Here is a 26902-nt window from a genome sequence, read left to right on the forward strand (position 1 = left end):
TTCAATAAACCACTTACTTCAAAACCACTTCTAAAGCCTCTCCGCCTGTATATCAAACCTGCCCTCCCACATTGCTTTGTGAACACTCTTTTTTTATTTTTGCTTATTCAGGCTCAGGAACTCGCTTGCGCCCATGTTCACTCCCTCTCCTTGGACTGTACCTGCCTCCTCCTCCTCCTCCTACCTCCTGCTTGTTTATTATTTCTTTCCTGCTTGCCCTTTGGTGTGTGTTTAGCTTTGGTTGCCAGCCGCCCATCCACCACCACCTCCTGCCCATCGAGTTCACTTAATCTCCTTGTGCCATGCCAGCCTTCCACCACCACATCCCACCCATATTTTTAAACAGTTATTAAAGTCCATTGTTTCAATACTTTACTTTTCATGAAATAAAACATGTTTTTTAAATTGTGAGTAAGACTGCGTTCTAGTAAAATGCTGAACATTTTAAGCTAAGTGTTGAAAACTATATATTTTCAATAACTTCCAGCCATTAGTCTTGTACTCTATCATGCTCATGTATGTCTTAATATTTAGGGTGGTGACATTTTCTTAAAGATTGAGGTCCATATTTATGAAGCCTTAGCATTGTCCTTGCACTAAGTAAGGTGATGCAAGGACCATGCAAAGGCTTCTGTAATATTTACTAAGCCACGCAAAGCCTGATTTGACTGGCCTTGCATGGCTTCGTAAAGAAATGTAAAGCAAGACAGCTGCTAGCACTGCTTTACATTCATTTCCACTTGGGAGGTATTCCATGGGTAGAGCATGGGTGTTCCCATGTATCCACCATGGGGATTTGGCACATTTCCAGATTTACAAAGATTTGTAAACCTGGAAATGCGTCAAGATGCTACGCCTTCCAAAGTAAGGTGTAGAGAGGAGAAAGGCCACATTTTGGACCTGGTGTTTGCGGATCCTCAATGGGCTTCACTCGTGGATATTAAGTGCCAATATTGGACGGACCATTTTCTAATCAGGTTTTCCCTTTGGTCGGAGGACCCTACTTCGCGTAAGGCTGGACTACCTCTAGCTAAGCTAGAGAGACCTTGGTCCCGCATTCTAAATACGACTCCATTGCCGAACATCCTTGACGAGGACTTCAAACTTGGCAATACAGTCGAAGAAAGTTATACCCTCTTCTGTCAGTCTATAGCTAGCTCGCTGGATAAGTTAGCGCCCCTTCGGAAGTCGCGAGGGAGGGTGAACCGAGCTAGTCCTTGGTACACGAGCGAACTTCGCCAGCTCAAACTTGACTGCAAACGTGCGGAAAGGGTCTGGAGGAAACAGTACCGAGACTCTGAGAAAACCACATTTAGGTCTGCTATGCACAAATATAAAGCTCAAATTAAGATAGCGAAAGCGACTTTTCTTGAACTCACTCTGAATCAGGCCCCAAACAAGGCTCAGGCCCTTTTTAAAATCGTTAAGGACCTGGCTCATCCTACGTGCGTGGCCAGTGCTGTTCCCCCGTCGCAGGCTCTTTGTGACTCTCTGGCGGATGCCTTTGAGGAAAAAATCCGTAAAATTCTAGCTGGCCTGCAGGACCCACGGAATTCCACCACTGAGGCGGGAGCTCCGGAGGAGTTGGCCAGTCGACCCCTGCAGAGGGTTATTAATCTCTGTCAGGAAGCTCCGGTCATGCCCTCCAGTCGACCCCGACCAGATGAGCAGCCTCCCAGCTTGGGAGCTCCGGCGGCGGAAGCCAGTCGACCCCTGCTGAGTAGCCCTCCTCTTTTTCTTTTGGATCAGGCCCTCAGCTTGGGAGCTCCGGCGACTGCGGCCAGTCGACCCCAGCTGAACTGTTCTCCCCTAGCTGCCCCCGATTCGGCTCCCTGCCTGGGAGCTCCGGCAATTGTAGCCAGTCGACCTCAGCAGGGTAGCCTTCTTCTTCCTCCTGTGGAGCCGACTCTTAGTCTGGGAGCTCCGGCGAGCGAGGCCAGTCGACCCCAGCTGAGTGGCCCCTCTATCCCCACTTTGGATCAGGCCCTCTGCTTGGGAGCTCCGGAGACCGTAGCCAGTCGACCCCAGCAGAGGAGGCCCTTTTCTTCTTCCTTGGAGCCGACTCTCAGTTTGGGAGCTCCGGCGAGCGAGGCCAGTCGACCCCTGCTGAGTAGTTTCCCCCTTCCATCCCTGAAGGAGTTCGGCGACCTAGCTTTGACGATTTCTTCTGGTTCGCCTTTGGATCCTCTCCCTCCAAGATTATGGAAGGTGTTTCAAGAGGACCTCTTCCAACCCCTGCACGCTATCTGCTGTCAGTCATTTGAGACAGCTACTGTCCCAAGCTGCTGGAAGAAGGCAGTGGTATCCCCGCTGTTAAAAAAACCTACGCTCGACCCTGCCTGCCTCTCTAACTACCGGCCAATCTCCCTGCTTCCTTTTCCGGTTAAAATTATGGAAAAGTTGGTCACCCGCGCTCTGTCCAGTTTTCTAGAAGGGAACAGCTGGTTGGACGAAACGCAATTTGGCTTCCGCCCAGCGCATGGGACGGAATCCGCGTTGGTGACCGTGCTAGACAACCTGCGGGCGCGAGTCGACAGTGGTCGGGCAGCATTCCTGGTGCTGCTCGACATGTCGGCCGCGTTCGACACGGTCAGCCATCCCACCCTGATCTCTAGGCTGGAGGAGTGCGGGGTCAGTGACAAAGCGAGGGATTGGTTAATCTCCTATTTGGACTGCCGTCAGCAACGGGTCTCGTTACCCCCCTTCAGTTCAGAGGAGCGGAAAGTGGGACAAGGAGTACCTCAGGGCTCGGCCATCAGCCCCATACTCTTTAATGTCTACCTCCGCCCCCTAGTCCAGCTCATCAAAACCTTTGGTATCTCCGCATTTAATTATGCGGATGATACCCAGCTGGTCTTTTCCCTGGAGGGACAGGACGCAGTCTCATTGGAGACCTTTCACCGGTGCATGCAGGCGACAGCGGAATGGCTCCGGTTGAACTCGCTACAGTTCAACGGAACGAAAACGGAGGTCTTACACTGTTCCGCGGATCGGGTTCCTCGCGATCTTCCAGTGGACTTTTGGCCTCCGTCCTTCTCTGAGACAGTATCTGCGGCACAATCAGCGCGCAATTTGGGCGTCACTTTTGGGCCCAACCTGCAGCTGGATCTACATGTGAATAAGATCTCTTCAACATGTATGATGTTGATCCGCATGCTGCGTAAGGTCCTTCCTCTTCTCCCTGTGCAAGCTAGACCAGAAGTAGTGCGTTGTACCATCCTAAGTCGACTTGACTATTGTAACGCACTACTTCTGGAGGCCCCGGTTACACTCCTGGGCAAGTTGCAAAGGGTGCAAAATATTGCTGCCAAACTCGCCCTTTCTCGCCCCTACCACAGCTCTTCCACGGCAGCATTGCAAGAACTCCATTGGCTGCCAGTTCATCTACGAGTGCGCTACAAAGCAGCTTGTATTGTGTTTAGGGCTGTTCATGATCTGGGCCCCATTCCTTTGCGGCGAATGTTTGCCTGGTATTGTCCAGCTAGAGCTTTACGCTCCTCGTCATCCAGGCTACTGGTAGTCCCGCGATTCCAGAGAGTGAGGATGGGGGGCCGCTCCTTTAGAGTAGCGGCATCCAAACTCTGGAACTCTCTGCCTATTTCCTTGAGAAGCCTTGGAGATTTCTTACCTTTCAGAAAGGCTCTAAAAACTTATCTTTTTCCTAGGATAGGCTGAGCTATTGCTTCTTACTGAGTACGGGTCAAAGCGCCAGGATGCCCTTTGTGGTGACAGGTTGCGCTATACAAGTATGCCACAATACAAATATTGTTATTTCCCCTCCTTACTTCCTCCTTCCACACATGCTGCATTCTGCAGCACATACATTGAAAGGTGAAAATGCCACAAAGAATTGTTTTTGTGCTGGAAATGTTCCTGTCCTGCATAAAAACAATCCTGTCCGCAATGCAGGCACCCCTTCACTATGGTGCAAGGGATTCTGCTTTAGTGCTAGGCTGCACACAGTGCACCAGCTCAAGAAGAGAGCAGAAATGCTCCATATCTTTTTAAATGTGCAGCATTTCTGCTCTCTCCCTTTCACACAACATAGCACAGCAACTTTGCCTGCTACCCTGTGTGCGTGAAAGTTTAGTAAATGTGCCCCATCATGTTTTAAGGAATAGGGATTGATTATCAAGCAGAGGTGAGTACAATGAGCTATGTCAAACTTAGTACACTATTTGCTTTGTTGACACAATATGGAATCTGTATCTGTCAATGTATATATTACTGGTGCTATATGGAAAAACCTGAATTCCTTCTATAAATGTAAACTCTGTTTAAAATTTAAGATTTAGAAAGTCCAATGTGCATTGGAACTCTGGTTCTGATTTTTCCGAATGTGTGTTTAAAATGAACTTCACATACATCTTTATATATTTCATTGGGGAGTTAACCCAAAAAATAAATCTTTGAATCCTAGGATTTTCTGGCTACTCTGTTTTAACGTTCAGTGTTTGCCCCTGTTTTATAAAACCGGCCTAGATGCGAACTTAAGAGACACGTCTGTAAGTGGTCTTGAATACATGTCAAATTTAGATTTTCGTTACCAGTTCAATGCAAGTGTCTAAATCACATTTACACATCCCTAATTAACAGCAAAGAACAATGCCTGTGACAGAGGTTATCAGTTTATCACTACGATAAGGGCATTTAGGCCTTTTTTTATATTTGGCCTGTACACCATTCATGGAAAACATATTGTAATTGATACCTAAACGGATGTTGGATCAGCCAATTCAATCATTAGCACAACCACTAAATGGAGAAATTTTCAATGACATCTTGGATAAGCTCCCATGAGTATTTGTTTCACTGTTTGTGTTGTTGTCTGTATGGGTGTTTCTTTCCACCAACAATAGAATGCTAATGGAACTATTTTACATGTGTAATCAGTCAGCGAGTGGCTTAGTAGTACTGGGAAGTGATTAATGACGAAAGGCATCTGAAAAATGGATGCTATAGTAAATCAAACTCTATTTTTCTCTTATTGTTCTATGATGGCTGCTACATTTACAAACAGTCGATGAGCGTGCTGTGAATCCCATCTGGCACCAGCATATTTTAACTTCTGTATTCTAAAAAGCTTTACGCAATATATTAGTTGAATTTCTTTAACCTCACTGATTTGAACTCAATATTGAGTTTTATTTATGTATTTGTAATACATTTCCTAAAATACTTGAGATCTTCTTAGAAGTGCCCAAAATTCAAACAATTTTTCTCCTGTCATATTGAAAAACGTTGATTTGATTTTGTTTATATTTAAGGAAGTTGCAACAATGTTAACCAAGATTACTCCAGATGTCTTTAATGTGGCACAGATTGCTTATTTGTTGTGATAATCAGAAACTGTTTTGATAAGCAGACTCATCTGGAATGTTTATGCTATTATAAGTTAGTTGAAAATTAATTAAACCAATACATGTATGGGGAGATCCATACCTTATTGCAATTTTACTTAAAGCGTAGCTCTCAGTATTGTTCATTACCAGAAACACAGTAAATATAAGTGAAGGTTTTGCAGCACATTCAAAAAGGAAATAACAAATTAAATACATGAATTTTTATTCATACAACATTGACCATTTGAAAAAATTCGCTCATAGGGTCTTTTGGTGGCTGTGATAAATTGGGCTGTTGGTTGACTGGGATGTGAGCCCTGGTCATGTAACAGCCACAATTCCTTCCAGGGTGAACCACTAAAAGTCACTAAAATTAACCTGTGCTTATCCCTGGGTATTTTTGCACAAAAACAGTCAGGCTTAACGTAGAGGCTATGTGTAAAGTATGTATGCAGCACACAAACAGCAATAAAGTGAAAACGCAACAGAAAAAATATCCCAAATCAATTTCTAAATATAGAGTATAATTAAATACATTATTTGGCACCAAAAACCACAAAAATACAATCAGTAAAACTGTAGGACATAAACGGCCTGATTACGATGTCGGGCGCACTTATGCCCACCCAACACCGTTGCAGTCTCGGGACTGACAGACCACTGACACCGCTATTGCAATGCGACCGCCCATGGTGCGGTGGCATATTCTCATTTCTCTATCGGGGCTTGTGCTGCGGCCGTAAACTGGCCATAGCACAAGCTCCTATGGAGAAATTGGATTTTCTGGTAATCCCTGCACCTCACGGTGCCTGCCACATGGTGCAGGGATTAACAGGGGCCCCCACAGCGTCCAACCAGGGACTGCAGGGAAAAGGGGGCCCTGCTAGGGGCCCTCAAAGTCACTTTCCGACTGGTTTTTCATATCAGAAATCCTGACATGGAAAGCCTGTCAGAAACTGACATTGTAATCCCGGAAAAGCTGTCATTAGGGATTACGGTGAGGCATCTGACTGGCCGATGGCCTCCTTGAGCCTGTCGGAATATAGATGGAATGACTGGCCGGTTTCACTTTCGACCGCCTGCATTGTAATGCGAAGGTCAAAAGTGAAACCTATGATGTGACTCAGAAAGCCTCCAACCGAGCCCCAGAGTAGGGACGAAGTCGACAGTTAAGGTCGACCATGATGGAGCACGGTTTGGATACAAGAAGTGGATTGGGGCCAGCCATCGCTTACCTTCGGACTTAGAACAATTTCTGGAGTAAAATGTCTGACAAGGTAAAGTTCAGTGGTGCAAGGCTGCAGGAGGTGTTCAATGAGGGAGTGCCATCGCCGGCTGGCCTTGGGTCGAAGAAGCAATGAAAATTTCTATGTTCAGCCTTAGTCATCGAAATGGAAGTTGAAAAATTAGGCTGAAGACTTTAGCTGGTGACAGTTCTATGATGTCGGATACCCCTGTGGTGAAAGATCACTGAAATGGATTTGCTGCTGTGGAGAAGAACGTAGCAGGAGAAGCTGCAATGTCAATCTGGCTGGTGATGCACCTCAGGCAGAAAGGTAAGCAGGTTCCTCCCAGTCTTGGTCTGATTCTCTGGAATGTTTTGGCCAAATTCTGTCCTCAGGTTTGAGAAATGGCCATCTGGGCAGCTTTAGCACCACATCCAAGTGTCCACGACTAGTGAGACAACTCTTGGGGGTTCAGGATTCACTCAAGTTGGGTACAGGTGCGGGTTCAAGATGGTGGGCGCTTGTTATCTCCATTTGGCTCTGAACACAAGGCCAACTAACTAGCCCTTGGAGTCACTTTTGGTAGTCCTGGGTGAGGGCATAGATGCATGACTCAACAGGAGGGTTGGCCTCCAAGGATGGTTCAAGGCAGGTTTCAGGCAGGCAGTCATTCCAGGTACAGCAGAAATGTGGCAAAATACACAGCATGTCACAGCAGCAGGCAGTCCTCTGAGAGACCTTCCACAGGTTTAGTAGTGAACCTAAGAGTGGATCCGATGGTCCTATTTTAAACCCTGCTGCCCTTCTTCTGGAAGACAGGAGAAGCTTCTGGAAAGGTTCTTCAAGGAACATTGTTTTCCCAGACTCCCCTGCCCTGGCTCCAAGCTGGCTGCAGTGATAATACAGGATTAATAGACCTTCTGTGGGAAGACAGATCACAGTCTAGTCATATGCTAGTGGGGCTGTGCTCAGATCCACCCCTATTCTGCTAGCAGATGGCTCTTTCAGGCACACCTAATCCTTATATTTTGTCACTGTCTGGGTGGAATTCAAAAGGTCTATCTATCAGCTACACTCAATCATTGACCCAGGACTAGCTGCAGGCACAAAGGGCAGGACAATGCCATCTTTCTAAAATTGGTACTTTCATAATAGAAATGAAAATACAAGTTTACCCTTCAAGAAGGTCTCTCATTTTAATTTCATTGGTAGCAAACATGATCTATCCACCTCCTCCCAGTTAGGAATGACAGCTTATTAAATGGAATAAGGAATCCCCAATGTTATCCTAATGGAGGGGGAAACTTCACAGTAGTGAAAAAGAACGTTGAGAGTATTTTCACTGTCAGGACATGTAAAACCTAAGAGTACATGGCAACCTTTTAAATACACAGCACCCTGTCCCATGGGCTACATAGGGCCTACCTTAGGGAAAACTTATAGGTAATAAAAAGGGAAGTATAGAGGCTGGCAAGGTGGGCTAAATGACAAGTCAACATGGCAGTGGGAGACTGCATTCAGACTGTAATGGTAGGCCTGGTACATGTTCTGAAGGGCTACTTAAGTAAGTGGCACATTAAGAGCTGCATGCCACCTGTAGCACTGAATTTACAGGCCCTGGGTCTATGGGATACCACTCTACAAGGGGCTTATCAGTAAATTTAGTAGGCCAATTCGGTACATGCCAATTAAACCATGTTTGGAGAAGTGAGCATAAGCACTTTAGAGCAGTGGTAAAGAGCACAGAGTCCTAAGACCATCAAAAGCAAAAGTCCAATGAAATTGAAGGTAAGTAGGCAAATGTTTGTTGGAAGACCATCCTAAGGCTAACAGGTATAACAGCGGCACAGACAATATTGATATTGTTCAAATGTAGATATATCACAAATGGAGTTATGCAAATCTTTGGGACTATTACTGCGTCTGCAGAGGAGAGTGGAGATAAGCCATGGGTTCAACCAACTGTCCCGACTGTGCCACCTGTGATTGGTTTCTTGGCTTTGGACCTGGTGTCTTAGAGCCACACTCATTGAGACTGTCACACACTCTTAAATGATTTAGTGGGAGACATGGGAAGTGGCGAGGAACATTTAGACTCCCATTGCTGGTATGGATTCTCAAAATACCCATTGAATACCATAACATTTTCTTAGCATTTTTGCTCACTTGCTTTCTTAACTTAAATAAGCAACAGAGGCAATGATTGCTCACCTGAAAGGATCCGACTATAAGATCGAAGACAAGCTTGACTTCCACATTCACATTGTCAGGCAGGAAGGCAAATATAGAATAATGAATTCCAAACAGAGGGATGAGCAGTAGTGTGGATTTAGCCAGTCGCCTATTCAGGAAAAAAATAGAAATCATTAATAACAAAGCAGTGCAGGGATCCGTAAAGAACTGGGATAATTGTAGTGTGTAGCTGGCAACCCCCACTATAAGCAAATATTGAGCCAAAACAGTGCCAAGTCCCTCACCATCATATACAAACCCATCACTAGTGACACCAATAAACTATTTCTCATTACTGAAAAATAAACATTGCCCAATGCTACATGGTTTGCTTTGATTTTACAAATCTTTTGCCGATAGGAGGACACTATGGGCCTGATTTAGAGTTTGCTGGATGGGCTACTTCATCACAAATGTGATGGAAATCCTATCCCCCGTTTTTAAAGTACATTATAGTCATTGGCATTTGTATTAGAGTGGAGTGGATATCCATCACATTTGTGATGGAGTAACCCGTCCGTCCTATGTCTGGTACCTAGAGCAAACTGTTTCCCAAATGGTCTGGCCTATCAGCAAATGAAAAGAGCACAAGGATTTTGTGCCCATCCCTCTACCACAGCATCTAGATGCAAACTGCTTGCTCATACTCCCAAAACATTGCTTTGTCAAAATGAGAGCTAGTACTTTATAAATGTTAACAGGAATTGATTAATGTTTTCAATGTAATTATCTCTACACTGCACAACATAATTGACAAACTTAGTAGTCTTCACTAAATTCGCTGTCCGAGGCTTCCTCCCAGGTAGTGGTGTTGGCAAATAGTCGGAACAATGTTTGCTCAGCCTCGCGTGTTCCAACAATGCAATCGCTACCAAGCATGCCTTGACCACGCATATGCCTTAACCACGCATATGCATGGTTAAGGCACTGCGTGGTCTAGCTGCTGCTGGGAGGAAGCAGAAAGGATTTGTGAGAGCCAGAGGATGCAGTAAGTGGGGCTGCGGCAGAGTTATGGGGGGTGGGGCATAGTTTGCATAGGCTGAAGGGGAATGTTTTCAGGGCTGGGGGTCGGGACGTTTTCCGGGCTGGGCGGGTCAGGTTAGTTTTCAGGGCTGGGGCGTGGTAGTTTCAGGGCTGGGGGGTCGGGCAATTTTCAGGGCTTTGGTGGTCAGAGTAGTTTTCAGAGCTGGGGGGGATCAGGGTAGTTTACAGAGCAGGGGGTAGGGTTATTTTCAGGGCTGTGGTGGGGTCGGCAACATTTTTAGGGCTCAGGGTGGGGTAGTTTTTAGGGCTTAGCGCAGGGCGGGTAGATTTTTGGGGTTAGGGGGCAAGGAAGGTTTTAGGGCTGGAGGGGAGGGGGTTGGCTCCTAGAAGGGAAAGGTAGTTTTAGGTGCCAGGATGTGAACTTGGGGGCCGTTTTAGGGCTTTGGGTGTGGGGCAGGGATTGGGTAGCTTTTAGGGCTTTGGGGAGGGAGGGATAGTTTTTAGGATGGGGCAGGGACGTTTTTAGGGCTCACCGGGGAGGGGGCTGGTTTTCAGGAGGAAGAGGGCAGTTTTAGGACACAGGGCAGGTGTAGGGGTTGGGGGTTAAGACTTACCTGTCAAGTCATAACCAGGGATATGGCTTTGCCAAACATACCTTAACAATGCATATTTCATTGTAAAGGCATGCATGGTAAAGGCATATGCGTGGTTAAGACTTACATGGTTGAGAGTGCATGGAACCAGCAGGCATGGTAAATGCATGCCTGGTTCCATCACACTACCAGTTGTGTCCAACATATTTTGACAAGTCCAGACCATTGACAAATGTTAGGATATCTACGGACTATGTAATGAGTTGCATCCAGAATCATTCCATACAAATTAACTTTTTGTGGTTATCTTGATATTCTCGCCCTTTGGAACATGTTGAACAGCTCCTGCTTGAAGGTGATACATTTTAATACATTACTAAAGTAGAATTACAAAAATCTGATCTGGGCAGAAGAGAAAAACATGATTACATGTTAAGAAGGCCTGGCAAAACTTGAACAATGCCAGAAGAATTTGCAAACTGAAACTGACCCAGAAGAATGCCATAACACACAGCCCCGCGTTTCATTTGTTAACAAAGTCCAGGGACCAAAGGATTTTTTAGTACCTCACTACTGACACTGCCAGGGTTGCTGAATACTAAGTCCACCCACTATTAATTTCACCTCATGCCTCTTTTATCCATCCCCCTAAACTTCCTGCTTCATTATCACACTCTTGCTGTCATTTTACATTTCTGCATATTCCATTTGTCTTTATTCCCCTTCTTTCTCTTCCATCTTCCTTTTTCCTTTTTTGCCTTTCTGTCTCTTGTGGTCGGTCAAAGTCTGATGATGAAAACATTCCCTCTCCCCAAAAAATGAGTGTGGGTGTCCACCATCTGTAACCTCTGGCACAAATTAAGGACTGGTTTCTCGTGTGCCACAAATGAACACCATGACCATCTTGTAGTGTGCAAGAGATGAACAGCATGGACTCTTCTAGTTTGTCACATACTGTAAGCATGGTCTGTCTTTACAGACCCCAAAAAGAGAGTAAGCTCGGTTGTTAGAAGACTCAAAACTATTCCATTTCAAAATCTGTATTTTCAATTTTGCAGATTTTTATTACTGACTTCAAATATTGTATTGCTATGTTTTGGACTCTGAGATATTGAATTCAAAGGGTTCTAAAAGTCGAATTGTAGTAATCTGCCAACATCACCATCTTGATTTCAAGCATGAAAGATGAAACAATGGAAAACACATTCTTCAGCAATACAGTCACCATGATAGCATTGATAATACGTGCGCCTCTTTTGGAAAACCTAGTCCCAGTGTGAATCTAATTTACAAGTGCCAATAACTGCATGTAAGAGTGCAAGTTATTCACAAAAGGTTACCGATTATCCAAGTGAGTGCAATATTGCAACCATGATGTTGTAATATTAAGCATCAGTAAATCCCTCTGAAGGGGTGAGAAGTTGCCTTTCCACAACGAAGTTCCTCTGGGAAGTTTGGGAATACCACAAATTCCAGAGTTATGTGTCTATTTACTAAAACATTTATGACTATGAGGAGTAGTACTAGAATAATATTCTTCATCTCAGAAACGTACAACCTCCATTAGTAAAAGTAAAGAGAGGGCACAAATCTCTATTTGTACTGACAGGTTTTCCCTGGTCTTTATTTTGTCTCTGCCTCCAATTTACGCCACACTTGTAAATAGGGGAAGCATCAAAATCAATGGGTGTTGAGGTGAAACACCTACCGCTACACCCATTACCCTCCTCTTTCACGCTAAGTACAGCGTGAAAGGGTGCCTTATTTATAAGGCAGTGTTAAGCCATGTTAAGTGGCTTAACGCTGCCTTGCAAATAAGGCAAAGCCTCAATCGCCATCACACCATCACTAAAAGTGACGTTGTGGTGGCGATAGGGGCCACCACAACGTCAGAGACAGCATTTGCTAGAAGAAGAGGAAGTTGCTACCTTAACACATATGTTAACTCAACCCGTTGGGCAACCTCTGGAAGAATACTCTGGTTGTTTTTCCTTCTCATCTTCACATGATATATATATATTATTCATTAAATTATCGTACACTACCATGGTGGCCTCTTGGCACTACATCAAAAGGGAGGAGAGGCCATGATCTTCAGGAGCAATAAAATTGTCACTGCAATAGTTTCGAAAACAGTGCATCAGCCCCAGTGGCGTAATGAAAATTAAGGAGGCCACCCTGCAAAGTACATGGAGGCCCCTCCAGGCTCACTTAGGAGATCTTACCACAGGGTACTATGCCGAGAGCCCCCTCTGGAGCTCAGGGGCCCCCCTGAACTGAGGGGTAGGCGAGGGCCTTTGTTACACCACTCACCAAACCTTGTCCAAAATTTAGCATGTGTTTTTTTGAGTAGGTCGTTCATATGTAATATATGTTTTTAAATCATTGTACCTATACTTTAAGTGCATTAACATGAATCCACTGAGTTCCTGTAGGTATGCACACTGAGGCCCTCATTACGAGTTATGTTATTTCACCCAGAGTGGTAAGCCTGGGTAAAGTAATTCAGAGTGCAGTGGCGGGTGTTTCGGGGCCTAGAATGATCAGATCTGAAGTGCTAGAATTACTAGATCTGAAGTTTCCCCGCCCGATAGTTCTGGGCCTCTCAGAGAAGTTCAAAGGATGGAGATGGAGTTGAGGTAAGCAGTATTCCACAGCTATAACCCACCGCCTACTGCAGTCCAATGGGAGCAGCTAATGCTCCACCCAAACAGCCACAGGGATGCTTGTCACACCCGCCCTCCCATTCAATACTCCACCACTAAACAGCAGTCCAGCTGAAATGTTCCATCAGCTCAGAACTGGTGAAGAATGTCAGCGTTAGTTTTTCACTGAAATGTGAAAAACTGCTTGAAAAGGCACCCAGTAAATCTGAGTGCTGCAATTTCAGGGTTGAAAATTTGTGAAGGTCAGACTGTATAGTGGATATGCTGGCTGCTGAACCTCTGGTGTCTATGCTTCAAATTCCTGCCAACTAATGAGACCATGCGGGCCCTATTTATCACAGGGGTGGCACGCGTACATGGGTGATGCAACCCCAAAATGCGACTTATCAAGCAATGCAAGGCACTTAGCATGCCCCTGAGTGGCTTGACAAATCAGGAGTAATGCAACACAGCACAAATCACTGTGCTGCATTACTCTGCCCCAGGGAGGCATTCCATGGTTGCGGTGTGAGTGTTCCCCCGCAACTCCCATGGATTTTGAAGCATTACCATATTTACCATTAATGGTAGACCCCGAAATGCACAAAAATAGTACACTTTCACAAGGGAGGCATAACAAGGAGAAATATTTTTATTTATTCTAGTTACTTCCTCTTTCTATGGGTGCTGCATTGTGCAGCACACAGAGATAGAGGGTATGCCTCAGGGGATTGTTTTTGTGCAAGAAAGTGTCCCTTACTGCACAAAAGCAACCCTGCATGCAAAGTAGGCACCCTTGCACCATTATGCAAGGATGGCTGCAGTGGCACTAGGCAGCCCATTGTGCGCCAAAGCTTAGGAAACGCAGGAATGGTCGTATTGAGATAAATACAGTGCATTCCTCTCCTTTCCATGTAATGCAGCGCAGTAAAGTGACTTTCTCCACTGCAGTACTTAAGATAAATAAGTCTGTGTATGTTTATTTGTTTAGTGTATATCTATACCTGCAGGCAAAGTCCAACCGCAGCGACATTTCCGGGACTTGTATCCTATTTCTGGATATTAAAAAGCATTCTGATTAAATACTCATTTGCTACACCACTTCATTCGCAAAGCCGACCTTGTTAATACACAGAATAACAAGTGACCTGAGCATAGATCAAAAGACATGGAATGATTCGAACATGGAATCATAAATCTGCGCCCCAAAAAGTGTGCCTCCCATGGATGCAGATTGTTGGTTTTCCCATTTCTCAAACATTCCCTGTAGGGTGCCTGGGAAGATGCCCCGGTTGCAGATTTTCAGGCAGTTTTGTAGGGCAGTCATGTGACTTTTGAAGACGTTACTATGGGTCTGATTTAGAGTTTGGTGGATGGGATACTCTGCAGGAGCGGCCCGTGCAGGTAAGAGCGGTGGGGCGATGGAGCTGGAAACGTTCAGGACTCGACAGGTGACGACGAGGGAAAATGTTATTATTTATTTCATTTTCCCTTGCCGTAGTCTGTTGATTTGCCCCCCACCCCACCTCTCTTTCCTGCACGCGCTGCTCCTGATACTCTGTCTCAAACAAGTGTGGTTTATCCTATATTACATGTAATACGGTGGACAGACTATCCTTCATGTTTATGAAGGAGTATCCCATCCTCTAAACTCTAATAAGGCCCTTTGGCCCCAATGAAAACCTGTATGCCCGGTACAATTCCACATCGTAGAATGTCAGTCCAACTGAGCAATTCCACATTTTTTTTCTCGCTTCTTTTTTTTACATGGGCGAAAACAAATTTCCCATAGAGAGACCAATTCTCCTACACTTCTACCAATTGTGGGGTTTTCCCTTCCCCTTCCTAAAAAAAAAGAAGTGGATTTCCTTTTGCAGGAACAAATCTCTGTCCACTTCTGTTAGAGGAAGGGGTAGATGATAAGACGGTGAATGCCCATTACATGCTTATGGTCGTTCTTTTACTGGGAAGACTATCTGGGCATAATTACCCCCAGCTCCACCTTATTCAGGGGACTTGCACATGCAGAATTGGATTTATACAATTACAATATCCTTTTGTTAATATCTAGTAGTTAAAACATATGCCATTTTACTGTATATATGTGCGTTTACAGCTGGAAATGCCTTTATGGATCTTGCACTAGTATTTCATTTTAAAAAGCAAAATCTGTGACATAGCTAATAATTATATCACAGTACACAATTTACTTTTTTTGATGAGCCTGAAAGACTGCTTACACGAAAACTGCCTGACTCCATCGGAGAAATCCAAATTTAATCCGCACTTTGGGCAATTATTACAGCGAGAAGAAAAGTACTAATGGTTACGTTTGTAATTCTTTAATAATTGCAGTGTGTCAACATTTGCCTTGACATGGCAGCCATTCCAGCTTCAGAAATAAGCGAAAACATATTCTTTCTCAAAGCTTGAGACAAAACAGTTGGGCGAAATTCACTAAAAAGCAACTAAATTACGAGACTAATCAATACCACCTTTCAAAAGAAGGTACTTTAGCACTAAGAGTAATTAAAACAATATACTCGATGAAAATATTTATCTGAAGCATACATGGGTTGACAAACATTACTCCAATCATACCAGTGTTAGTCAGCGCCTTCTCTTTTTCCCTCTCGCATTCTACCACAGGTCCTGGGAAACATATTTTATTCAGAATCAGGTTCTCATCAGAGTTGCTTCACTTTCTTTTGATTTGTTTCGACCCTGACAGATACTTTCTGCTCATGTCTCTATCACTGGTCTGCGTTATGAGAAAAATATATGAGTACCCCAGGTGTGCAAATCACTGCTGACCTCCTCCTACAAACCATCCTGTCCTGGGAGTTATGGACGACCAACAACATCTGCTCTGACAAGCTGTCAACACATCACCAGGAGCAATCTTAGTTAAGGCTTTAGGCTCGGAGGCAGAGGTATCCAAGGGCAAGAATCTGCGACAAACTTTTCTTCCAGAAACAACTCCTCATTAAATGTACAATTAGATAAGTCTCTGAAAGTGACATCTCAGACAGTGGCAACTACTCGAGCCACAGAGCTCATCAGTGTAGGTGAACTGACCGGCCAATGCTCTATGCACATGCATCAAGCGATTTTGGAATCGCAATCGGTGTGAATCGCAAAAATCGTCCGTTTGCGATTCCAAAATGACTTATTGGGAAGCATAATTTATTTTTCATGTATCACAATTTAAGAATTCGCAATTTTTTGCGATTTCTCAAATTGCGATAGCATTTAAGAAATCGCAAAATTTGCGATTTCCTAAATGCTATGCAAGATTAATTTTATTTGCCGAATTCGCAATTTTGTAGGGAAAAATTACCATGAAGTACACCTTCATGGTAATTTTGCGAAAAGTGTAAAAAAATGCAAATAAATGCATTTTTGGCACTTACATGTTACACACACATGCCCTTGGGACATGTGTGAGTAAAATGTACTTACGTGACATTCCAGGGGTGCAGGGGGGGGTCCTTTGCACCCCCCCCTGCACCCTTGAAATTGCATTCTCATTTTGCGATTCCTTAATTGCGAATTCGCAAAATGAAAATGCCTTCCCATTGATTCCTATGGGCCTCTAGGCCCATAGGAATCAATGTAAAGCGATTCCTTATTTGCGATTCGCAATTAAGGAATCGCAAATAAGGAATATTAAGAAATAGCTAAAACTTTTGCGATTTCTTGATGCATTGCCGTTTGCGATTCCTTAATTGCGATTCCTTAATTTTCGCAATTAAGGAATCGCAAACGGCACCAATGATGCATGTACCTGATGTGACCACATTTTACCTATACTTCTAAATATGAGAGTCAGGGAGGAACTAACTTACTCAAATTGCAAGCTAGTCCTTTCATTACTACACTCACTTCACTTCATATTTTAATTGCTTTCGATAACTATTTATAGTCATAATGCCAGTGAAAGTGATACTAGGCATTTAGCACAAAGGTTGCTGGTAACAGACAGAATTAACAAGTTCAAGTAATAAATACTTTTAACAATTCTGTTAGAATGCTAACAATGGCAAAAAACTGCAAATCATTAAAGACAGCAGGCAACTGTATACACACTAAATGCATTTGCTCAGACAGCGCTACAAAGGAATCTAAACTATTGTTAAAAAAGATAAGGGATCCAAAAGGCTGCAAACATATCTACTGAGGTGAGAGCAACAAAGACAAGTACATAAAGCAAAGGTTGTTCAAATGGTCCAGACGAAATCCCTTTACTGTCCTGCAAGCTACTTGTGCAGTGGGCCACAACCCCACTTCTGGGTAAATCACTTTAAATCCACAGCTAGTTACCACCCACCATGACCCTTTTTCTCCGCCGACTGCCATGCTCTCAACCCCGAGGTACGTATCTCATCTCCAGTTGACTGGACTCCTTTTCCTCTTGATCCAAATATAGGCTAGTAAATGGTTTAAGCCAAGTCACTCAGTTGGAACCTAAGTACCCTGCAACTACTCCTTCCTTGGGGAGTGAATTAGCTCCCGCATCCAACTGACACCCTATTATTCTAAATTTTCCTTAGCTCCACCTAAGATGAGGCACACAACTTCCATCTCTTAACTCAAAAACAGGCAGGAAAAAGGGGAGGTGTCCAAACAACTTCCGGCTCATGCCTCTGTATTTCACTCTGGCCTGTCATTCGAACTGCAGCATCCACCAAATCATGCAGTCTTGTTAATGTAGATCTTGTTGATAAAATTCCCTCTGCCAAAACTCAAATTAAAGGGATAGAGTGCAGAGAAAATGGCACTGTCCTCTAAACTCCAGACCATGGTGGAGGAAATCACTGAGGCTGGAGTCACATTAGTGTCAGCTCCAGTGAGACTACCAGCTTTGAGATGGTGTCTGAAACATAAAGAATTGTTTATTGGGAGATCGCATGCATGGATGTTAGTGAACGAATATGCGGTTCTTAAAATGTAACCATATTCAGTAATACCTTGGACAGCACAAACCAATAATATATTTATGAAAGCCAGATTTGGCACCCTGCCAGGCCTAAAGCATGTGATGCCTTGGCCGAGACCATCTATGCCGACTCCCTGCAGACTATGCAATCTGTGGGAAGAAAATATTACTCATTTGATTTGCATATGTGCATAAATGATGGCTGAAAGAAAGAGATATTTGAAAAATTGCTTAATTGATAGAGGTGTTCGAACATGTAGACAAGCTTAGGTAGTTTGTTTTAAACCAATGGACATTATAATGAACGCTAACTTTACCAACTTTTTTATACTTGCAAAAAAAGAAATGGATGCCAGTGAGTCGAGCACAGTAAATTTGGACGTTTTAAATAGTTAGGGATACATTTTGCACTACACATACGAATTTGCACATAAGTAATGACATTATAATTGCTAATTATCCATATTAAGTTTTGCCTATTTGTCTTGCAAAAATGATTGACTGAATTCATGTTTATGATATATTTTGTGGTATAATCTGTGGACATTGTCTGATTAAGATTATTAAGAATTTTAGACTTATTGATATGTTTTAAAGGGTGTGTATTAAAGATTGTTCTAATTGTAAGACTTAAATTAATCATGGAATAAAATTATTATTATTAGTGTCTGAAATAATGCGTCTTCCAGTGTCCTACCGAGTCATCAATCCTACAATCGTGATGTTCTGGATCCCCAACAATCCAGCTGCTGTAAGGCATTTCACCCATCCCTTCATGACACAGGCTAGAATTACACAGACCTCGATCAGTGTCCTAAAATTTTAGGGACAATAATTGCTGGTCTTTCAACAAGAAACACTACTGTACTTGGAGCCCACCTGTGGTGGTGCACTGGATAGCACTCAAAGGCAATGAACATAACCATATACATTTCCTACCGCTCTATGGGTATGCACCCATTTCATTTTTTGGGAGTATCCCGCTTGCTGGTATGGGACCAGAATATTGGTCTAGAATATCGTCTGACACGGATATCATATTGTTCATATCGATTATACAAATACGACTCCCATTGTTGTTATTATTTGCAAACCTGCACCGCATGGGATAATATTGTTTTATGAATTATATTCAGGACAGGATATTTATGTTAGTATTTCAGAATGTCTGTATTTCACAATATCATTATCATAACTACAAGAACAATGATATTTGAAATATAGCCAACGTTGCGGCAATGTAAATTGTCCAGGTTCTCCAACTCCACTTGCCCAAATTCTGAAAGCTGATGACACTGCTGCTAACGGCACTTTGTCCATTCATGTTCAGTCACCAGAAAAAAAAAACACATTAGCATAGGTCCTTATGCATGCTTTCTAGGCTAGATCAGTGTAGTTTCGGTTTTTGATTATTTACAACCCTGTGGAGGATGCTGAACTCTTTCTTGCCTCTGTGCTGGCATTCAGGCATGGATTATACCCTGGAATAAATCAATATCACAATTCAGAATGCAGCACTTTTCCGACTGCTGCAAGGCTTCACCATGAAATATCTATGGCTGCAAGACTTTCACCTCATAAGCAAAGCCCAATGCCTAAAGAGCAACATTAACTTGGTGCTGCATCATTTTACAACACAAAAGATGCTTGATGAAATACCATTCGGGTCTGGTACCCTTATGAACTGTGCCCACTGCACGGTTTGAATGCACTACATGTGACCTTACTGCCTATTTCATTAAGACTGGAAATTAATTGCATCCAGTCCAGTATACCACCTAAATGAGTCCTGCAAACAAACCCATCACTAATTCAGTGGGCCTGAGTATGATTGTGCAAGCCACAAAATTTCCACTGACCTAGGATTGATAATTTCTCATTTTGACCAGTCGCCCATTCAAAACGGCTCATGGTTACCCCATAAACCCATGCATTACCTCAGTTGTTAATGCTTGCCGCTTATCAATGATGTAGTTTGAAGTCTGAGACCATAAATCCAGGTTACATTCTTTTCAAACTGCCTATCACCTAATGCAGGTAGACATGACATCAATTTTTTATACCCCCAAATCCAATGAAAGGTGGACTTCCCAGCCTCTATGCAAAGGAAGCTGTGACTGAGTCGTGAAAGCCCCTATCTGACCAAATCTCAATCAATATTTGTTAAATATGTAGGGCATCATTCAGAGCTAGGAACAGGGGGAGCCGTCCTACGTATCGACAGGTGTATCACACTGCCAAGCCTTCAATTTCTGCACCTAATTTAGAGGTGAAGAAACTGCTATCTTCCAAAGAGCTAAGCTGGGAGAAGCATTTGGTCGGTGGGCCGATCTGTCTCACCGCTGACGCTTTATACTGTAAATTTTATTTTCGATGAATAGTTTGAAATAAAAAAAATTAAAAAATTAAAAAATAAAAAATAACGCACATTCAATTATTCTGCTTGAAAACTCTCTGCACCCTTTGGAACAATTCTCTCCAGGCAATCACTGCGCACAGACAACAAACAAAAACATTTAGGTTAAACTAAAGCTCAGTTAGACAGCTTTACTCCACACAGTCCTGCAAACCACACGTCCAAGCATATATTACTCAACGAAGCTCCTTAAAACTGCATTTTTATTGCACTGACACAACACTGTGAGCGCAGATTGCTTCATGCCAAGACATACAGAACCTGCTTCAGTATCAATATAAATCTAAAGAAAGAAAAACCCATTGTACATCATTACCCTTATAATTGTGTCCAAAGCCGTAGAAACTGACAACCATCACACTTTTCTGTTCAGGGTTAAGGACCTGGAAATCCATAGTGAAGCTCTGCATTCCCCACCGACAGGTAACAAACCATGACTTAGATTCTCACCATTCAGACATTTATCGGGGGACCTGTGGGGCCTACCAAATATAATCCAATGACTCACAATCTTAAAGATTTTAATTCTATACCAGCCTCATTGAATCTAATTGTCAGCCCAGCATTTTACACCTGTGCCAATGATACATATTGTGCAGAGATAATTGTCAAAATAAATAGACCTTCTCACTGACACTTAATCTACTTGAATGCTTCCATGAGGTCAACTTCAGGATGAGGAATAACAACCTTAAAGTAAACCCAGATAAAACAGAAATCCTCATAGAGGGCGACCTATCTAGAGCTCCATGCTCCTGGTACAATATGGGATAGTGTCCAACCAACAATTTTATCAATGCATAATACTTTATGAGAAACATATCACTAAAATTCCGTATGAACAACATAATAAAAACATGCTTTTTTAGCCCCTATACACCCATTATCATACCTGGCATATCCATTAAATCTGCAGACTGCAGTCAACCTAGGCATGTATTGTCTGGACTATGTCAGTGTTCGATTGTTATGACCCCTGTCTCCTCACGGAAAAACGGAAATTATGTCAAATTGCAGCAGGCAGATTAATATTACCAGATAGATCAAATGCAGAGTTTAATTTACATAGGCAAACAATAAACTGGCAGGAGAAAATCAGTACTCTTGGTGGAGCTTGAAGTCTGGGCAATATGACGTCTCACTAGCTGAGCTCCAACCAGAGTGCGGCGATCAAGCACCCTTCTGTCAACCTCTAGCATTGCGGTATCCAGCATCGTTTCCCTAAGGGGAGCCGCAAACATGACAATGGGGCATCTGTGCCAAGGGTCAGAGGCTCTCCTAGCTTAGGACAGTACCCTTTCGCGGAAGCCTCAGCACTCAGCATCTCTTTGCTCTGGTCCCTGAAAAAGGATGGTGGGATGTAGGGCTCAACTGGGACTTGTTGAGGCCCTTCCACGAGCGAGCCAACTCGGTGCACCTAAACCTCCATGCCCCATTGTAAGGTCGGCAGCTTGGAAGACGCTGATAAACACAAGAGGTTGAGACACATGGGGGTGCTAAACACTGACAAATTGCACTTTCCACCCTACCACACCAAATGGGGGAAGAACGCTTTCTGCTGGCTAGCCACTCTTCTGTAAGGGCCAATGAGGATGCTGGAGCCCGGGGCCTACTTTTATGCCACCCCTTACATACATTACCCATACCACTCTGGACACGCGCCATTGTGTGTTGCTGAGGAGCTACTCCATAGTTTATGCACAGGCCCCATTTCAGTGTAACCCCTCATTATTGATTGAGGTTAGGAGCCCACCTGGCCAACGTTCAAATTAAAGGGTCTCTTCAACCTGGTCTACAATGAGGCCTACAAAACCTCTGCAGTGGCTCAGGAACAGCACAGCCTCCTCCCAAGCCACGTCTGGGATTACCATTGCTTGCAGCGCTGTCTTCATCACACCTTGGGCTCTTCTCCCACTAGACCTGCCTTCTTCACCACTGATGTACTACCTCTGGAAGTGGAGCACCTATAAAGGGACAGTATTCGGACTGTCCCGGATGTTGGTGGACTGCCTATACTCGATTCCACTGGCCCACTCTCTGCGGGAATTGTGGACGGTTAGGTGGCAGGTTATATACTCAGAAGTCGAATGGCAAGATCTGATCTCCGACCATGATAAGTGCCTCAGGGAGATCTGTCTTAAATTCACCTATTTCAAGGTACTGCATCATTTGCTTTGGCATTGGTCACCTCTCCGTCTCCGTAGGTCTTCCCTTCGCCCGTCTGCAACGTGCTGGAGGTGCGGCACAATGGAGGGGACATTGTTCACCTGTTCTGGGCATGCCTTACGCTTTGCCTTCTGGTCTTATGTCACCACAACAATTAGACAGGTGTTGCCTCACACTTGGGAGATTGGAAAGTGCAGCCTGCTTTCCTTCATGACTTTGTCCAATTTCCAGCCATCATGAATCAACAGTCCAGGTGGTTGGCCACTGCCCTGGCCATCGCCAAGATCTACATCCTGAGACTTTGGAGATCACCCTCTTGTCTGACATCTGCTTCCCCATGCCTCGCTTCCTGGAGTGTGTTTGGAGAGGGAACTGCACAGGGTTGTTACCTCAAAAGTCTGGCTGGTTTGTACAGGTATCTTGCTGTGCCACCTTACTGCTGGGTTACCTTGCTGTGGGCTGCTTGACCTTTCGCCCTGCTGTGTGTTGCCCTAGTACCTTTTTGATATCCCTAATGGACCACCATTCCTGTACACCACCTCAATTTGCCACTCCCCTCCCACCTCCCTTGCCAGCTCCCAGGGGAACCTTTCCCCCTTCTTCCCCCTGTTGACCACTTCCCCACTCTGGTTGTACATGGGTTTGGTGAGTCTGGTCGCATCTTCTTCCTGGACCCTGATGGACCGCTTTGACATTTGTGCAGGTCCCTCTTGTTGGACCACTCCCCTACCTGGGCCCTTGGCTCTCCTTAGGTGGTTTATAGTGACATTCTATGTATTGTTTTATTTGTGATTTGCTTTATGTTTATACGCATGTAATCACTATGTGCTCTCAGCTTGTATCATTCTTGCTTCTTTAAATATAGGAAGTTCAAATAAAAAAATCTAAAGAAAAACAGGACTCTGATTTCCCTCTACGTAATTTTTCAATAACTCGGACTATCCAATGTCTGATATCTAACGTAGCTCTAAGTGTTCCAGAATCCTGCCTCCAAAAAAGCATAGTCAGTGGAAAATCTCAGCCTTTGCAACAAACCTATAGAATAACCTCCGTAGCCATATCGGCTTTTCAAATTAAAATATTAAGGACCACTTTTATGGCATTTCTTAAAACATGATCTTTGAGTCAAAAACCCTTATACTAAAACTAACCATCACCTCTATTTCCCACAGAACCAAATCCACAAACATGACTCCCCTTCCAAATAACATAAACTAACATAACCCATCACTTACCTCCAAGTGTTAGAGACTCAAAAGGGCTGCAACCCAGCCCACTACTCAATAAATACTAACCAATAATGTTCACTGCTTCCAACTACCTACATCGGCTCACCTACCAATATCTCACAAGTACAATCAAGCAAACCCACATATGGGTTAGGTTATTCTCAGAACGAAAAACTCAGCATGTGTTCTCACCTGTACAAACCAAACTATCAACCATTCAGGACTATCTCCATTATCAGTACTCATTTTATCAGCAGTAGAAATTCACAGGAAGGCACTGAGACAAGAAATATAGACCCAAAAGGCCACCTTCCGTACTATTTTTCTGCAATAGACTGCAACTCCTAGTTCCAAATCATCACCATTTCCCTGACTTTGACTAATTAACCCACAAGCACGACTTGCTTCTCCTCTAATCTGGAAAAAATATGCCAATCACCCATTCTCTTGATCACAATTTACTATCAAGGAATCACAACATAGGGGCCAATTACGATGAGTGTCGGAAACCCCCCCGACCTTAGGGCGGAGGCTTTCCGACACTCATCATGTGTTTATTTTCCTACCTGGAGGGGGAGGTGTGGCACGCTGTTAGGTTAAATCGGAGTTTAATGCACTTCTAGTGGTTTAGGTGCTGACCGGTTTGCTCCCTCTGACCTTAAGGGAGTTCTCAACAATAGCGAATAGATGCTGTCAGGCTTGACAGGTTAGCCAGTCGCACTCTTTTGGGGAAATCAATCCCTTCTGTATCAATATAGTTCAAATGATAAAGGTAATCATGAATATATACCAAGGGAAACTGTTAGTTGCACAGGTTTATTCATCTGGTTCAATGATTCAATCCTTCTCTCAAGGTTAAGCTATTACATCACAGCTATGTATCATTTCATCGTTTTTCCAATAAACAATTTTTTTGTCCACAAAATCAACCTTGGACCCAATGCATTTCGTGCTATTCAGCACTTCATCAGGGGAAATACATTTCTGTGGGGTAAAACCAAATATGAAGTGTAATCAATGACAGGGAAGCAGACCACAGTCTTATTCTAAATATTAAGACTACATGATCAAGGGGTATGTGTCTAAAAACATGCTCTCACGTGGTGGAATTATAAGAAACGTGGTGGAAAACGAGTACATGCCCCAAGTGTTGTTAGAAATAAGAAAAGAAAGCATACATATTCTAAAATTAATCCAACCTTGTAGGGACGGTGATAATGTGCTATGGTGCTGGCAGAGTGTATATCATTAGTAGATCAATGCGGTAAAACGCCGCGGTGGCGTGTGCCTCAACGCTTGTGAATATCGAGTGGAGGGTACTGGTGCAGAAAGTGCTCAGTGTCCGTTTAAAAACAGATAGAAAGTTATGTGCATAAAAAGCGGGTCAGTGCACGCTGTGTGTTACTCACCGGTCCGGCGATCGGGTAGAACGCACCGTTGCTCTACATTCGGAGTGGTGTTTACTCGCGCATGCGTGCCGAGCGCGTTATAAGGAAGTGCTCACATAACCCGGAAGAAAACGGGTTAAGGAAAATATGATTCCGAAAAGCGTCAAATAAAGGTGTATCAAATAAATATGTACAGGGGGGGGATGGTGAAACGTTCTGTTTAGGGTATTTTAAATGAACATAATTCAACAAAGCTATTAGTGCAAGTAAAAGAATGATCGGGATCGCGGCCATCTTGGAACGGTCATTGACATATAAACATATGTGTAAGAACACTCATAATAGGGATGAAACATAATCAAAATCATGATGCAAACGTCAAACATAAACCATGTTGATTAAAATAAATTATTGGTGTGTCTAGGGCATGATTTTTAGGAAAAGTAAAAAAGATGATAACAATGTCTTTCATAATGTGGTGGGTTGAGTAGCCTGAGGCAACTGAGCAAATTATAGGAAGCTACTAAATTCAAGGCGTTCATTTAACCCCGTGGGGTTGCAGGAGTTCAGTTTTTTTATCCAAAATATCTCCCTTTGGAGCAGTCTTTTTTTGTTGTCACAGCCTTGCCTCACAGGAACACACTCCAAAACCAGAAAACGGATCTGACTGATGTTATGACAATTGGAAATGTAATGTGCGGCTACTGGGGCCTTGGTAGATCTGTTTCTAATGGTACTTTTGTGCTCTGTCAAGCGGGTCTTGATTTTTCTCTCTGTCTTCCCCACATAGGGGAGTCCACATGGGCACTTAAGTAGGTAAACAACATTTTTGGTGTCGCATGTGGCGTTGGTGAAAAGGTTGATAAGTTTTCCTGTGGTTGGATGATTGATGCTGGTACCACGTATGATATTGTTGCAGTGACCACAATTCGCGCATGGGATTCTTCCTGTGTATTTTTCAGATTTGTTGTGTGCCTCCTTTTCTATTAAATCCTTTAGATTTTTGGATCTTTGGTAAGCAAACAGCGGTTTGCTGAACAATCCTTTGAAATCTGGTTCCTTCTCAACCATTTCCCAATTTTTTAGAACAATTTTCTTAATTTGGAAGCTTAAGGTAGAGTATTTGGATACAAAGACTGGTCTACACTGAGTCATATCCTTTGTGTGTATTTTCAGCAATTCTTCCCTGGGGATGGCTTGTGTTCTTGCCTTGGCTTCTTCTAGGATGTTATCAGGATATTTCCGTTCTCGGAATTTTGCGATCATGAGGTTTGCGTTCTTTTCGTAGGTTTGATCGCTAGATTATATTCTTTTCATCCTTAATAACTGTGAATACGGTAAATGCCGCTTTAGTGACATGGGGTGACAACTGTCAAAGATCAGCATGTTGTTTCTGTCCGTCTTTTTAGAGTATACGTCTGTCTGAAAACGATTGTTTTGCAAGGAAACTAACACATCCAGGTAAGGGATAGACCCGGTGTTGATGGAATGGGTGAATTGAATGTGGTCATCAATGTCGTTGATATCTTTAATGAATTCTTCAATGTCAGTCGATGGGCCTTTCCATATAAGAAAATGTCATCTATATATCTCCAAAATTTGAGAATCTTGTCTTGCCATCTGGGATTTTCAAGGATGTTCTCGAGTTCCAACCTGTGCATAAAGAGGTTCGCATAGCTGAACTCCTGCAACCCCACGGGGTTAAATGAACGCCTTGAATTTAGTAGCTTCCTATAATTTGC

General features: G+C 43.5%; 1 protein-coding gene across 2 annotated transcripts in view; it reads right to left on the reverse strand.

Annotated features, from left to right (window-relative positions):
• VIPR1 (vasoactive intestinal peptide receptor 1) overlaps positions 1-26902 on the reverse strand; it is an 849588-nt gene that overhangs the window by 16764 nt on the left and 805922 nt on the right. For both annotated transcript variants that reach the window (XM_086941106.1, XM_086941107.1), the window contains exon 11: positions 8780-8909. In XM_086941106.1, coding sequence (XP_086797232.1) covers positions 8780-8909 — 130 coding nt within the window. The remainder of the gene's footprint in view (positions 1-8779; positions 8910-26902) is intronic.

This window comes from Lissotriton vulgaris, chromosome 10, assembly GCF_964263255.1.
Source record: "Lissotriton vulgaris chromosome 10, aLisVul1.2, whole genome shotgun sequence".
Lineage (NCBI taxonomy): Eukaryota > Metazoa > Chordata > Amphibia > Caudata > Salamandridae > Lissotriton > Lissotriton vulgaris.